The sequence below is a fragment of the Oryctolagus cuniculus genome, chromosome 16 (genome assembly GCF_964237555.1).
Source record: "Oryctolagus cuniculus chromosome 16, mOryCun1.1, whole genome shotgun sequence".
Classification (NCBI taxonomy): Eukaryota; Metazoa; Chordata; class Mammalia; order Lagomorpha; family Leporidae; genus Oryctolagus; species Oryctolagus cuniculus.
Genome location: NC_091447.1, coordinates 10,613,526 through 10,628,914, shown reverse-complemented (window position 1 = coordinate 10,628,914; position 15,389 = coordinate 10,613,526). Strand labels below are relative to the sequence as shown.

General features: G+C 39.8%; 1 protein-coding gene across 47 annotated transcripts in view; it reads right to left on the bottom strand.

The window, feature by feature from the left end:
• Positions 1-15,389, bottom strand: part of HDAC9 (histone deacetylase 9) — a 1,002,499-nt gene that overhangs the window by 528,008 nt on the left and 459,102 nt on the right. For 16 of the 47 annotated variants that reach the window (XR_011383068.1, XR_011383069.1, XM_051853225.2 and 13 more), the window contains one exon: positions 11,588-11,650. Coding sequence is in view for 31 of the 47 variants with exons in the window: in XM_051853225.2 (XP_051709185.2) it covers positions 11,588-11,650 (63 nt within the window). In the remaining 16 variants the exon portion in view is untranslated. The other 31 variants (XM_051853231.2, XM_070059618.1, XM_070059619.1 and 28 more) reach the window with 9 other exon arrangements.

Below are 15,389 nucleotides of genomic sequence, written 5' to 3'. Positions count from 1 at the left end.
CAGATGGCATGATAACGCCTAACAAGCTAATCTTAGACCTGCGATGCCATAAGATAGAAATACCAAGGCTAAGAATAACTGACCCAAAGGACTCAGCCTGCTACAGAGAGGCACAGACATGTGGGCTTCTGCAGGTTTAACGCATTTAATGATCTTCCGAAAGTTTCTTTCCTCTAGGAAGGCATTAAATTATGTTAGTCATTAACATGATAATCAATCATGCTTTTACAATGTACTGATTCCTCAAGAAGGCTGAAGATTATAATAGCAAATAAGATCATAAAAGTTTCATGGGAACCAAATAGTTGGTATATGCATAACTATATGACTATTCAATTGGTGAATTTTATGCTTGTCACCTGTAGAACACATATTTCTCCAATGTTGTAAAATTTAACAAGATAAAGTAAAAGTTACTATCATAGCTGCACATATAAAATTGCTCATCCAATTTTCACTCAAAATGTCCAAACTGAACTCAAGTTGGACCAATATATATTCCAAATAAGCAGAATCTGAATTTTGTTAGCTACATCTTGATTTCTGGCCCAAGATTTTCACATTGCATGTTGACATCAGGATTTGGGTGGAGACCCTGACTTTATTTGTCACACATATTTCTAGGTAAAGACCAAGGTAGACATAATTCAAACATTTCTGTCAAAGAAATAAACCCTATAGTGCTGATATTTAAAAAAAAATAAGCTTTCTGCTGACTAATACATTAGTAATAAGGAGCCCTCATGGACTGCAGCTAACTCTACCCTGATGACCTGCATATTGGCAGACAAATGTCAGATGCACTGGGAATACTGGTTTTGTCCAGAGTACCTGCTGCACAAGACTTCTCTTGCGGAACCTCAAGGGTTTCCTTAAGCTTTACTCAGCCCTGGATGGTGTCAACTTTCTCCCATTTAATTACAAGCACTGTGAAGATGAAGTAAAGGATTTTCCAGCATAGCTGCCTATTTGTGTCTTAAACCTACCAGGATAAAGAAGTCGCCTAAATGCTTATTTATAAATATAGCTGTTTCTATACTTTTGGCACCAAACAAGACCAAGTGGCAAGAGTTTAAACCTGACCCTACTCATAGTAACCATCAACAATTTTCTTATCTCTCTGAACCAATTTCCTCTACTGTTTCATATAGATGCAGCTACAGCTACTTCATGTCTCAACCAATTGTGGTGAGGATTAAATGATAAAGCTGGGGACAGCCATTTAGAGCAGCAGTTAAGATGGTGCTTGGGCCATTCACATACCCTATCCGAGTGCCTGGATGAAAGAACCCGCTCCACTTCCAATTCCAGCTTTCTGCCAACAGACACTCTGGAAGGCAACGGTGATGACTCAAGTAGTTGGGCTCCTGCCACTCACATGGGAGACAAAGATGGAGTTCCAGACTCCTGAGTTCAGCCTGGCCCAGCGCTGGCTGTTGCAAGAATTTGGGAAGTGAACCAGAGAAAGGAAGATACTCTACCCCCAACCCCCACCATCTAACTGCATTTCCAATAAAAAAAAAATGATAAAACAAAGCCTGGTACATAAAAACTCTTAAGCCATTACCTATTATATAAAAATGACAGCAAAAAAATGATGCAAAATATTTATCCCATCATTGATTTCTGAAATCAATGAACAACTAGAAGATCAGAACAGAACATGGCAGAAAGAAAAAAAAAAGATAACTAGTACAATAACTGTTCTTCATAATCTAAAGTGAATAGTTCTTACTGTGAAATCACAAAATCAAAATACACACGAGTTTTAATTTTAAGCAGCTTCTTAAAGCACCATCAAAAATAAAGTAAGGGGTGGGAGTTGTGGCGCAGTAGGTTAACCCATGCTTGAGACGCTGGTATTGCAAATCAGAGTGCCTGGTTCAAGTCTTAGTTACTCCTCGCTCATATCCAGCTTGCTGCCAGTGCATCTGGGAAGAGAGGTGATGATGGCCAAGTTCTTGCCACCTACATGGGAGACCTGGATGGAGTTCCTGGCTTCTGACTTGGCGTTAGCCTACCATTGGCTGTTGCAGGCATTTGGGAAATGAACCAGTGGGTGGAAGATACTGTTTTTCTCTCCTTCCCTGTCTATCTGTTACTCTCCTTTCAAATAATATATTCTTTTTTGAAAATGGGAATAAAGTTAATACGGTGTTCTCCCTATATAGGAGTCTCTGAAAACTTCCAGGGCAAACAAATGTTTACAAATGTACTAACTCTCAAGCTACAGTCATTTAATGGAAATACAGTAAAATTTTCTTGCCTTTTTTTTTTTTTTTTTTTTTTTGGTTGTTGGTGGTTAGTAAATGAGCTTTTCCTGCTTGTTTTTCATTTTGAGCTTCAAATTTTGGAACAACTTCACGACACTCTCATATTTGAACCTAGTTTGGAAATGTCATGCCTTAGACATTCACCAAATTTACCTCAATCAAACTGAAAATAACATCCACACGCCTGTAACTGGGTTAATAATGAACACAAGTCATGAATTTAAAGTTTCTAATACAAGTGGTGGGCCATGAGGAGAAACAGGAAAATAAAGTTGTGGGTATTTCCAATCTTATCAGCATGCAAAGAGTTCAATCATAAGTAAATGACTAGTTACACTTTGTGGTTTGGTAAATTTCTTTCTTCCTTAAAAGTGGTTTTCATTGGATTTAATTATTGGGTATTTTAAAAGCACTATGCATAAAAGGCACATCACTTATTTTACTGGAAAAGTTAACATTATGATAATGAATGGAAAAAGATATTCTTAAGAAAACCTAAGAATTACTTAAGAAGTTTTCTATTCATGAGCCACAGCAGGTTAGAGTAATCCTCAACATAATGGTCTCTGATACCACTTAGTGTAGGTCATTTCTTGTTGTAAAAATGTTGTTTAAATTAAATGTGTTTTGTGCAGCTGGCTTAGTTGAAGAAGGGAACTAGGAACACAAAGTATTTTCTCATCCTTCCGCCTCCTCATTGCCAGCCTCCTGGGACTAGAAAAGGGGAAAACTGCCAACAGCAAGGACATCACGCATCCCAGGCTGACCACTGGTATTCCACTTCCTCCCGAGCCTATAGTGGGCTAGTGCAGAGCCACAATGATCAGACGCACAGGCCAACTTTGAATGTCATCCTGAAAATGTATTTTTAAACTCATTTTCATGAGCTTTTATTTCAATTAAATTGTTTGCAAAGTATTCCAATTCAGAAAAAAATGTTAAAATAGTTATCATTCCATATTGCAAAAATGGTTCCCTATTCTTAAAATGCAATAACTATGACAACCCACTGGAGAAGGCACAGCACTCTGAATATTTTAAAGACAATCCTTTTTTCATATATGGAAAACAACTCACATTATTAAGTTTCTCTTAAAGTTTTGCGTATCCCTCTAAGCCAACATTAAAGGTATATTCTATTCAAGCTCACAATAAATGCTTATTATGCATTAGAGTCAAGGTTGACTTTTGTTATTTCTAAAAAAATGACTTACAACCCAGAGAATCAGATTGCTTTCTTCCACAATTACTTCAGTCTTTCATTGGGGGCTCCTTCTAATAATGGATAGCATTAAGAAAAGCAATCTACTCCATACTTGTAAAAAGTATTTAAACAGATGAATGTGGGAACTTCAAAAAGTCTACGGAAATGGATTATTCTGGTAATAAAATGTTTTTGAAATACAAGCATAGATTTTTTTTAACCATACACATTTTCCATGAACTTCTTGAAGATTTTTTCATACTATCTTCATGAAAATGACACAACTGTACCATTCAATTGAGTTAACTGTGTAACTTCTAGAAAATAAAAACCAAAGAAAATTCCAGTCACTAATATACACTCTAGAAAACACTGCTGGTACCTAGTTAAGAGCTATTCCTCTCTCCCCTTTAGTCTTCCCCCCAAAAAACTTGATTAGGTTTAGGTGTCCACCCTCCCTGGCTTAGCCATAGGTGTCCACTCTTTTCAACAACAGGCTGAAGTGTGGGCAGAAGAAGGATGATTTGATTGGGAAGTTCTGAGCAAGATTTTTCTGTAAAAAGAGACCCCAAAGAAGCAAAATTTCCCTTCTCTGTCTGGAATTTGTCATGCATGAATAGGTATAATGTCTGGAACTGCTACAGTCAACTTGTGACCACTGCAGGGACCAACCTAATATCATACAACTCAAGGCTCAGGCAGGCAGGTGGAGCACTCTGAAGAACCTGTATGCTAATGACACCATGCTGCACCTGACTATCCAGCTCTTTTACTAAATGATAAATGTCCCATTTGTCTGACTAGAGTTTTCTTTTACCTGTTGTGGAGATCAACCTAACTACTGTACCTAATACCTTCAATTTGTCATTGTTAGTATTTTGGCATAACAGCTTTGTGTGTGAACATGTAAAAAACATTTTTAGAATACCTATGCCTATCATAAAACTTCTTACAATGCAAAAAGTTATAATGATACATCAAAAGCCCTTCCCCTAATGCCAAATCCAAACACAAGCACAAAATCTTTACTAACTTCTCTTTATCTTGGAGGATACTTCCAAAAGCTCAAGGAAAACAGAATTAAAATATAAGTTTATTTTGATGTAAAACATTTGGAAATCCATGCAGTTTTTTTACAATATATCTTTTCCGTGAACTTCTTAAAGTACACTGGTATATGAATTTTGGGGGAGATGGATGCACAGATTTTAAAAATGCTTCTATAAAAATAAGATCATATCATTGATTTTTTTTATTTTAAGAAACTGAATTTAAATTCAACTAAATTTAGCAGATTTAAAACTGCAATGGAACTCTGAAAGTACTAAATGCTTCTTTGCCATATGAGATGCTATGTCCAAAAAGATCGAAGGTTAAATAAACTACTGCTTTAAAAATAATCTGTGTTTGGAATCTGGTTTTTAAAACTATGTGTTTCCATTTTAAGCAGCAGGAAGTCTGTCCCTGCTCAGAAAGGGAGGGCTATTAGCACTTTCTCACATTCTTCATCTCACCTTTCTTCAACACCCAAGATTGGTCAACATTATCAATATTTTTCCTGCCACACTTTATATTGTTAACTAGTTATATTACTTAATACTGCATGGCCCTGCCATAGCATTCTCTTTCCATCCTATAACCACAACTCCATAGTTGTTGAAATGGATTCAATGCCCCCTCAAGGACTTTTACTGTTTCCTCTGCTCTAGAATTTGGTACTTAAGTTCATCTCTTCATGGTGTGGGTTTCATTGTCAAGCAAACTCTTTCTTGACTGAGAATTTCTAGCTTGAGGTGCACTTCTTCAGAGATCTTTCTTCTTTGCCCGCCACCATGGAGAGCTGGGTAGGTCTGATGAGCCTCGTGAGTCCGATGTCATCGCCTCCTTGTGGTCATCCTCCTCCACTTGAGGCCATGCTATAGCTGCCTGAACTCCTAAACAATTGTGCATCTCTGCAGAACTCAATCAGAACATGACTCTGTGCTCAGCATCTGTATCAAAATCTCCTAAAAGATGGGGAATCCTTTCAGTCTCAGATTCACTTTTTTTTCCCTTTCCAGTGAAATTATCATTCTTCATTTTTGAAAAATTATCTTTTATTGTTTTCGGAATATCAACTTCTGGGACACATAAATCTTTTCATTTGTCTTTCAAGGTTGACCTTCTTGCAACTATATTAACCTATTTTTCTTTTTCATTCACTCCTACGAATTTCACATCTTTCCTCTTATTTAGTAAAGATTTTTACTAGGGTCTATTCTGAATCCTGTTACTTCTTTAAAAAGTCATGTATTTATTTGAAAGGCAGAGCTACAGAGACAGGGGAGGCAGAGAGAGAGTTAGAGATCTTCCATGCTATGGTTCACTTCCCAAATGGCTGTAACAACTGGGGTTGGACCAGGCCAAAGTCAGCAGCCAGGAATTTAATCTGGGTCTCCCATGTGGGTGGCAGGGGCCCAAGGACTTGGGTCATCCACTGCTTTCCCAGGCGCATTAGCACGGAGCTGGACGGGAAGTGGAGCAGCTGGGACCCAAACCAGCACTCATATGAGATGCCAGTATCTCAGGCACTGGCTTAACCCACTGTGTCACCACACTGGCTCCTAAATCCTGCTATTTCTAATGGATCTTCCTTGATCTATAATTATCATATTTTTCATTTTTAATTCATTTTATTAGCCCCAAGGCTCTGTTTTCATCTCATTCTATTATTTTTTCATCTCATCTTTGAGCTTTTTGTGATTTTATGATCTTGTTAAGTTACTCCAATTGTGGGAAGCAATTACACAACCCCAGGTCTTCAACGAGTGATGTTTTTCGTCTTGGTGGAATCTTTAAGATTAGTTAGAGACAAGCATTTCATTCCAAGAAGCTATGGGTCATTTTCCCAAAGCCTTCATTTCTCCAGAGAGGCAGTACTTGGTCACTTTCCTCCATTTCACCAGTTTCTCTCCTGGTCTTTCTTTTTTATACTCTTCCTTACTAACAAAAGAAAACAAGGACACCCAAAAAATGCTGAGGATATCCTCTCAGCTTACTCCTCTTTGGATTGGGAAGTGCTCTAAAAATTCTCAGGAAGCCATATACTTTCCATTAAATTTTTAAGAAGGCCCAGGAGGAAGAGTCTTAGTTCTGATTAAACAACTCCAGCTTTTATACTTTCCTTCACTATTTTTTTCCCAAGGCACGTGGCACTGGGCTACACCACTCTCTTTACCCAGTTTCTGTTGAATCCTGGGGAAAGGGGTACAGGTGGGGTTGTCTATTTGCTGGCTATTTGAGGCTTGTGTTATTATCTATCCGTGGTAAGACATTATGTGGTACATTTTCAAATCTCTCATCTCCAAAATCAAAATGACCCTTAAAAGAAATTTTTCATTCAGAATTTGGGTTTATTTCGATCTTTTGAAGAGTGCCATTGAATTTCCTTACTTAACCAGACATAACAATAATGATGCCACATGTGGCACCCAAAGGACTCTGAACTACTTATTCTCATCCCATTCTCAATGGGCCCATTTATAACTTGCTTTTTGATTGATACCTATCAACTTTCCTGATTGGTAACAGACTTGCAAGTGAAGATAACCTGAGTTAGGGAATGGCAAAACAGTAATTACAGGAAAATAGTGGAAGTGATTCTTGACATGACAGGAGCATTTCACAGACGTACATTTTCATAATTAGATTCTGCTTTTCAAGTAGACATAAGTGAACACTAAATTGAAAATGCTCCCTTTCTCTCAACATCACACAACAAGGAACAAAAGGATTCAGAAAGGGTAAAGATAATTTTATATGAGATATTCAGAATTTAGATTTAACTTTTTCTCTTTTATAGCCTAAAATAAGAAGACACAGGAAAACAATAAGTTCCCCTTATTGTAAATGTGTCTTACATTAATTCTGTACAAACTCCAGGAACTTTCTTCATAATAATTGTCCCAGTGCCGCCTGGAACAGTTTTGCTGTCCAACATGTTGAGCGGTGTGCCTGGCAAGTAGGACACTCCTACTTCTGCCAGCTCCTGCTGTGTGACCAGCATCAATATTTGTATACACTTCATTTTCTGCCACCGCTATCGCTTGCTCTGGCCCACACAAGCCACAAAAGTGGAGATGAACTTGGCAAAAACGTGTCACTCACACTGAATTCTAAGAGTCAGTATTGTGGAACTTTTAAACAAAAAAAGATGGTAGTAAACTACACACTACAGAATCTAATTCTACCAAAAATGCCTACCTGGTTGGATCAATATTAAGAAAACATGGAACCATACAATAAAACACTTATAATCCAATAGAATATAATGAGCTCTAAACAAAAAATCATCAATATTAACTGACATTATCAAATATAACTATAATAACACATGGGAATGCTAAAGCAACTGCTAATAACAAATACATAAGAAAACCAATTTTAGAAATATAATTGATCAAAAAAAATCTGCTACATGGGTTTCAGTGTTCAACCACATACTCTTATAATTTCTTTGCTTTTGATTATTACATAATGAGACATTTCACAGCACACACATACTTGATGTGCTACAATTTGTATAAGGAAAGGACTTTAAGATTCATGAAGTTCTAAATATTTTGTTGATTTCTCAATGGACTGATTTGACAGACACAGAGAACAAGACAGTGTGTAAGAAAGAGAAGACTCGCATCTGCATCTGCTGGTTCACTCCCCAGTACCCACAATTGCCAGGGGTGGGCTGGGCCAAAGCCAAGACCAGAGAACTCTACCTGTTCCTCCCATATAGGTGGCAGGGACCCAATTACTGAGCCATCATTCCTGGTTCCCAGGTACACAAAAGCAAAAAGCAAGTCAGGAGCACAGCCAGAATGTGAACCCTGGCCGTCGGATGCCACATTGACCAGTGACTTCACAGCTAGGTTAAATACCTGCCCCAGGGACTTAATTCTTATCAGATCATATAACCAAATAAACAACTGGTTTACAAGGTAACTCAAAACAAAAAAATCACTTCCCCAGGTGACCCACAATCTGAGTGATCTGGCACTGAAGAGCAAGAGCTACAGGGTCACTCGCTCAAATGACGGTAATAACAGTGATGCACACAGCAAAGACATGTCCACACACTGGAACCTCCAGGGAATGCCACACACAATCACTCTCCAGCTTGAGAAAAATGGCCAACAGCTGGAACCCAGAGCTTCTGACGCCACCAACAGTACTCTCTCTCCATGGCTGCCCTAAGTGTTTTCCCCTTTTGAGATCCAAAGATGTCATCAGTTGATAAGCCTATCAATCACATTGATGCCACTGTCCAGAGAGGAGCTGAACAAGATGCATTGCTAAATGAAGACAAATGCATTCTTAATGCACAAGTCAATGGACAAACCATCCTGATGATGGTTCACCAGCACAGCCATCTACTGTTCACCCTGCAGCAGTGGTCCTTCGTTGGATGATGGTTCCAGTCTCTGGGGAAATGTAAAAACCCCAGTGTCCACACTGTTCCCATATCAATTAAAACAAAAACTCTCAGGTGGGTATCCAGGCACCATATTTTGTAAAACATCCCTGGTGATTCCAGACTTGAGAACCAGGCAGCACACAATAAAAACTGAGTGAAGTAAATTTAAGGGCATATGGGGGCAGGCTTTGGCCCAGCAGTTATGATAGAGGTTAGGATGCCAGCATCTCGCCTGGGAGTAATTGGATTCCAAACCCAACTCCACTTCTTGCCTCCAGCTTCCTGCTAATGTGGACCCTGGGAAGCAGTGATGATGGTTCAAGTAGTTGAGTTCATACCACCCACACCTAACACTTCCTGGACTGAGTTCCTGTGGGCATTCAGGAAATGAACCAGCAGATGGGACAGCTCACTTGCTCGCTTTCTCTCATAAATAAATATTTTAAAAAATTTATTTGAGGGGCCAATATTGTGGCACAGCAGGTGTCTGCAACGCCAGCATCCCACATGGGCGCTGGTTCAAGTCCTGGCTGCTCCACTTCCAATCCAGCTTTCTGCTAATGTCCTGGGAAGTGCTGGAGGATGGTCCAAGTGTCTGGGTCCCTGGCACCCATATGGGATACCTGGATGAAATTCCTGCCTCCTGGCTTCAGCCAGGCTCAGCTCTGGTTCTTGCAGCAACTTGGGGAGTGAACCAGCACATGGAAGGCCTCTCTCTCTCTGTATTTGCCTCTCTCTGTAACACTGACTTTTGAATAAATGAATCTTTAAAAAAATAAAAACAATTTGAGGGCATATTATATAAAACAAAATCAATCATTGCATGCACAGTAGGAAAGATGCAATTCTTTTTATGTTTCCAATTTTTAAAGTAAATAGAATTTTGAGCTTCCTTATTTACAGCAGACAGGTTTGGGAGTTAGTGTTAACCTACATTATGTCTCATTTAATACCCACGGCTTAAATGCTGCTTGCTGTGGACCCGGCAATAGCAAAAGCACTCTCAAGAACTTCCCACTTTGAAAAACCTTATTCCTTTGTGTACATGTCACTAAACGTTAAAAAAAAAAATGACCATCTCCACGGAGATGGGGGGAAAGTTGTGTGTGATGATTCAAGCCATGGGACAGGGCAACCTTAGGGAACACCTGTGACTAGGCCCAGGATTGGCACCCACTCACCATTGGGAAGCCAGTTCTGTGCTTCTGCCATGGGCAGGAAGGAGTAATCCTGTGACTAACAGGCATGGACTGAAATGACAAAGCCTGGGACTGAACACACTCCTAAAATCTGCTATTTCTCAACAAGTTTGTCCATAGTCATAACAAAAATCGCTAAGTGCAGTGACCAGTTCCAACAGAGATGCCCCTCCCTGAGCCTTGTCAGCCTTATGTGAAGATGGTAACAAAATACACTGAAGTTCTGGCAACTTTGCCTTGATTGGGCAGAACTCAATTAATAAACCCCAACTGTTCCAAATTAATGTTTAATTCTGATTCCACAAAAGTATTTCAAAATTGTAATAACAACCAACTCGGGTTTAAAGACAACCTGTCTCATACACAGATCCATAGATTCTAAGATGCACCGACATAAAAGAGCCAGCCAACCTGTGGAATATTTCTCTCACGGAGAGCTCTCCCTGGCATTCCTAACATGAGCCAGAGCACAGTGATCTAGGATAGCTACAATGAAGCCCCCATGGGAACCTGCAGGAGCTGAAGGAGAACTTTAAGCCAATTTAGGAGGGAGCATTGATAAGGGGACAGGAACAAAGAGTCCCCAAAGCTTTGCGGACTGGCTGTAGGAAATAAATATGAAAAGCAGTCACTCTTCAGGGTGACACTGCCTGGGGAGTATGCTCATTTACCAAACAGAAATCGATAGAGCTGCCAAGCTAGGTCTCCCATCCGCAGCCCTACTCCTCCAGGGCACAAACACAGGGATAAAGTAGGAATCAGAAATTGTTCCCATTATCCTTAAGAGGCTGCACCTGCTTTTAAAACATTTCTCTGTGTGTGATGCCATGGCATCTGCCTGACAATGCGAAGGCTGCCCAAGTGTTTTGGGAGAAAAATTAAAATAAGCATCTGCTAATAATAATTCCATTTCATCCTCAACAGTTTCATTTTGGGCTCATGAGCAAAAAGGCACACGGTGGAGAGAGTAAAACTACCTTCACAACTGTGCAGAAAAACACATTTCAGAAGATAGCTCTATAAATAGATGTGCTTCTGTATGCAAACTGTAAACATAAAACCATCAGGCTGCAATTAAAACCGGAGCCCCCATGTAAACTTACCTGATGGGTAAAGTCCTATCCAAATACGCTTGCAGTCGCACTTACAGTCAGTAGAGACCTCCTTTTCCCAGCTGCATAGTAAGGCAACAACACCCTCAACTAAATTTGACTGCTCTCAGTCTCATCTTTCATCAGAAGCAATAGTTTGCAGCTTCATTCAGAAGCAGACTTAGAATATGCACAGCAACAGCCACGGAAGGGATCTAAGTTAAACCCCACACGGCCGCTCCAAGAAAACAGCAACATCAACAAGGAAGAAAACACAGCAGTTCTTCCAGAGAGGGGTTGTTTCTAAGCTGCGTTTCCCAAGCCAGCCCCCTTTCAAGCAGAAACATGTCAGTGATGAAAGAGGATCTTACCTGAGCTGATCATACTGTGCATTCTCTGCTGAGCCAAGAGCTGCTCTCGTCCAGCCACCCCATCTGAGGAAAAACAGGAATCACGCTCGTAAATTGTCTGCAGCATATTCCAATCACTCTCACTTCAGCTGCATGCAAGAATCATCACTGCTCAGCGCACCGGCCCCAGGAGCTCCCCTGGCTGGTCCTCCCTCCTCCCCGAGCGAGGCGAAGCGGCAGAGGATCAACTTCGACAGCGATTTCCTTTCTGCTCAGACGGACACACACTTTTACAAAGCCCTGAACACTTCCCCGCGCTACCAACCTGTGTGCAGGGCAGAAAGGACAGGGTGGATGTCACTTTAAGGTTATCCTGGAAACAAAAAGCAGGTGGGAAATAGGAATGTGCTTCGGGGTGATTTCTTTGTCAGAATTAAGTAGGAAAAAAAATATGAACTCTCCCCACGAGAAAAAGAAACCAATTAAACCTGGCTTAGAGTTCTTCAGGCTGTAGGGTATCCTTGCAAGAACCTGCAGCCCTGCAAGAGGATCCAGCCGTGCCCTTCTCCTATCTGCTGTGGCTCTCTCTTCCCCGGTTCTCAGCCTCTCTCAGCTCAAGTTGGCGAAAGCTAGTGATAATCCATTTGCATATGAATCAACAACAGCATGGCCCACAGGCACAGAAATAGAACAATGGTCGGCCTGAGCCAAAAATAGGTCAAGCATGGCCGAGTGATTGGAGCCTGCATTAATGCATTTAAAAATACCCCAGCAAACCCAGCTGTCCAGCCTCTATCTTTCAAACCATAATTCTCTATTGCAAGGCCTTAACAGCAATTAACTCTTTCCTCCCTTGGGCTTGCTCTGCACAGTGTGTTTCCATCCTAGCAGTTCACTCCTGAAGCAAGGAAGGCAGGGAAAAAAAAATTAAGAATCATAATTCTAAGAGGGCAAATGCACATACATTTCATTTCATTTTATTTTTGTAGTGTGTGTTTTTGGAAGAGGAGAGAAGTGCAGAGCTCTGTATTGGTTCTAAAATAATACTGGAAGCTTTTGCTCATGATGTGGTTTCTGCCTCACCCACGCACAGCAATCCTGGTGTTCTATTTTTGTTGCCTGTTTCTCTGGCTACACTGCAGTTGGCTGTAGCTCTAGAAGCTTTTCTGCCTTCTAGTTTCAGCACTGACAGGAGATTTAGTAGAGGTAGTTTCGGAAAACAAGCACACCCCAGGATAAAATCTGTATGAAGGACTGGCTTGATTTTTCACTTGCCATTTATGCAATGCAATTTGTCCATTGCCACAAATCCCACTGTGGCCTTTGTACTACCTATCAATTTTATTGCATCCAGTTGCTCCTCTATCTTGAAAAGGGTGAAGGGTTAGTCCTCAAAATCCTCCCCCCCCCCCACTTTCAGCCTCTCAGGCTAAATCCAATTTACATGCAAAATTAAAAACAAACAAAAGAACAGGCTAGTATTTTCTTATAATACATTCATATGGATGCAGAATTACTGAATACTATGCACCTGTCGATCAATGAACAAATAAGGTCAGTAACCAACTATGAATGTTCTGTGTTCATCTGTAGTGGTCACCTTGAATACAGACCTGACTTTTTATAGTCTCAGGCCAGCACACATTATGACATAAACAAACTACAGTAGATAGTACCCAAGTTCTATGTGTCTCTGGTATACATTTACAGCCTCACGGTCTGTGTGAGAAATAAATTCCTAGGATGGGATCTAGCATCTTTCCACAACCAAGGACAACCCCCAAGGTGGTAGATCCACTGGTCAGGGGGGTTGTTTTCCCTTCTCTAAACTTGATCAGCAAGGACAAAGTGATACCGAAGGCATCACTGGCAACAGTGAAGGAAGGGGGTAAGCAGATTGTTGCAAGGTTCCCAGAGCAGGTGGAGAGATCCTGGCCAGAATGTGGGGTAGGAGGAAGGGAACAGACACAGGAAGGGGAGAAACACGTTAAATCACTCATCAGAGATCCCACTGCTGAACCGCTCTTCTTTCGTAGATTAATTCCTATTTGAACACACTACTTGAAAGATCATATCTGGATAGATAAACATTTGTAAGTAGCTATCTCAAACTGCATTTGACTTAAGCTAAACAAAATAACTATGTTCTGCCAGTTGAAAAAAATTATCTCATTTGATATTACAAATAAACTTCTGATTAGGAGGTTTGTGTCTAAATGTCAAGGGTTGGAAAGGGTGTGGGTCTACATTTCCCTTGGGGATGGTGCACTTCTGTGGTTAGCACTCATAGCCTTTTAGACCTGGGAAGAAATTGAGAGGTTCATATGGAACTAAGACTTTGCACCAAGGCCCTGGGGTTCCTAGGGGTAGCCTCAGTTTCCCCCAGAAGAGGTTCCCCCACCCAACCAGGGCAGCTCTTTCTTTCTCTGCACTTAAATTTGCAGATGGAAGATTGCCTTTCAGCAATGACTTTCTTTTTCCTACCAAACATTTATTTAAAAACTTTTTTAAAAAAAATGAAGTATTTTTGACAAATCAAGAACATATATTTTTAGGGAATATAATTTGATGATTTGATATGCATACACACTGTGGAATAATCATCACAATCAAATTTCTTATCCATCATTTCAGTCAGTTATCAGATCCACTTCTCTTCTTTCCTCCTCTCTCTCTCCTACACTCTCTCTCTGCACTACAAAACAATGACTTAATTCTATTAAGAAAAAACACAAATGAAAACCAATCATCTAGTCCAAACTAGCTCCCTGTTTTATAAATGAGAAACTGAAGAGATTTGCTGATGGTTATGAAAAATCACAAAAGCCCTCACTAATGGAGTTAGGCCTAACAGACTAGTTTAATTAAAAATACAGATTTACCATTCATGTTCCCCAGTCCCCCCTTCTTGTTCCTTTATAGAATGATCCAATGATTATGTGAGGTATTTGGAATAAATTTTAATATGATCAACTGATGAGAAATAGAACCATCCTTGGTTTCAGAGTAGTTTTTGAGAGAATATACAAAGATTGTGATAAACACACAAGGATAACTAAATCACAATAGTGATATAACTATACACCTTCAGTCATTTCACATTCAAATTATACATTCAAACCACAGTTGACAGGAAGAGTCCCAATGCTTTTATATTTATAAACAAAAATAAAGTAAAATAAAATAAAATATCAGAAAAGGGTGTTAACTATTATCTGATTTCTCAGACTTTCCAAGAAAAGGAATTCTACATAAAATGGTATAAATAATGTGTCTTTGGACCAGCCTTGTGGCACAGGGGATGAAGCAGCTACTTGTAACACCAGCATCCCATTTCAGAGTGAGTATCTGTTCCAGTCTGGGCTGCTCCACTTTTCATCCAGCTCCCTGCTATGGGATTGGGAAAGCAGTGAAGGATGGTCCAAGCATGTAGGTCTCTGGCACCCATGTGGGAGACTAGCATGGAGTTCTTGGCTTTAGCATTGCCAGGTCTGGCTGTTGCAGCCATTTGAAGAGTGAACCAGTTCATGGAACATGAATCTCTCCCTCTCTCTCTGCCTTTCAAGTAAATAAATATTTTAAATAATTTAAAAAGTTAAACAATAATATGTCTTTTTCATTTGAAACAAGTTATTTCACTAAAGTTTTTTTATATTTTATTGCATTATTTCAGCAATTTTTTCATTAGCAGATTTGCTTTTCATTTAACTCTAGATCGGAAAACCTTATTTTGAGCAAAAACGAATTGGACACATCATAAAATATGTCACACTTGTTTCTGGAAAGAAAAATAAACAACATAAAACAACTAGTAAGCATAATG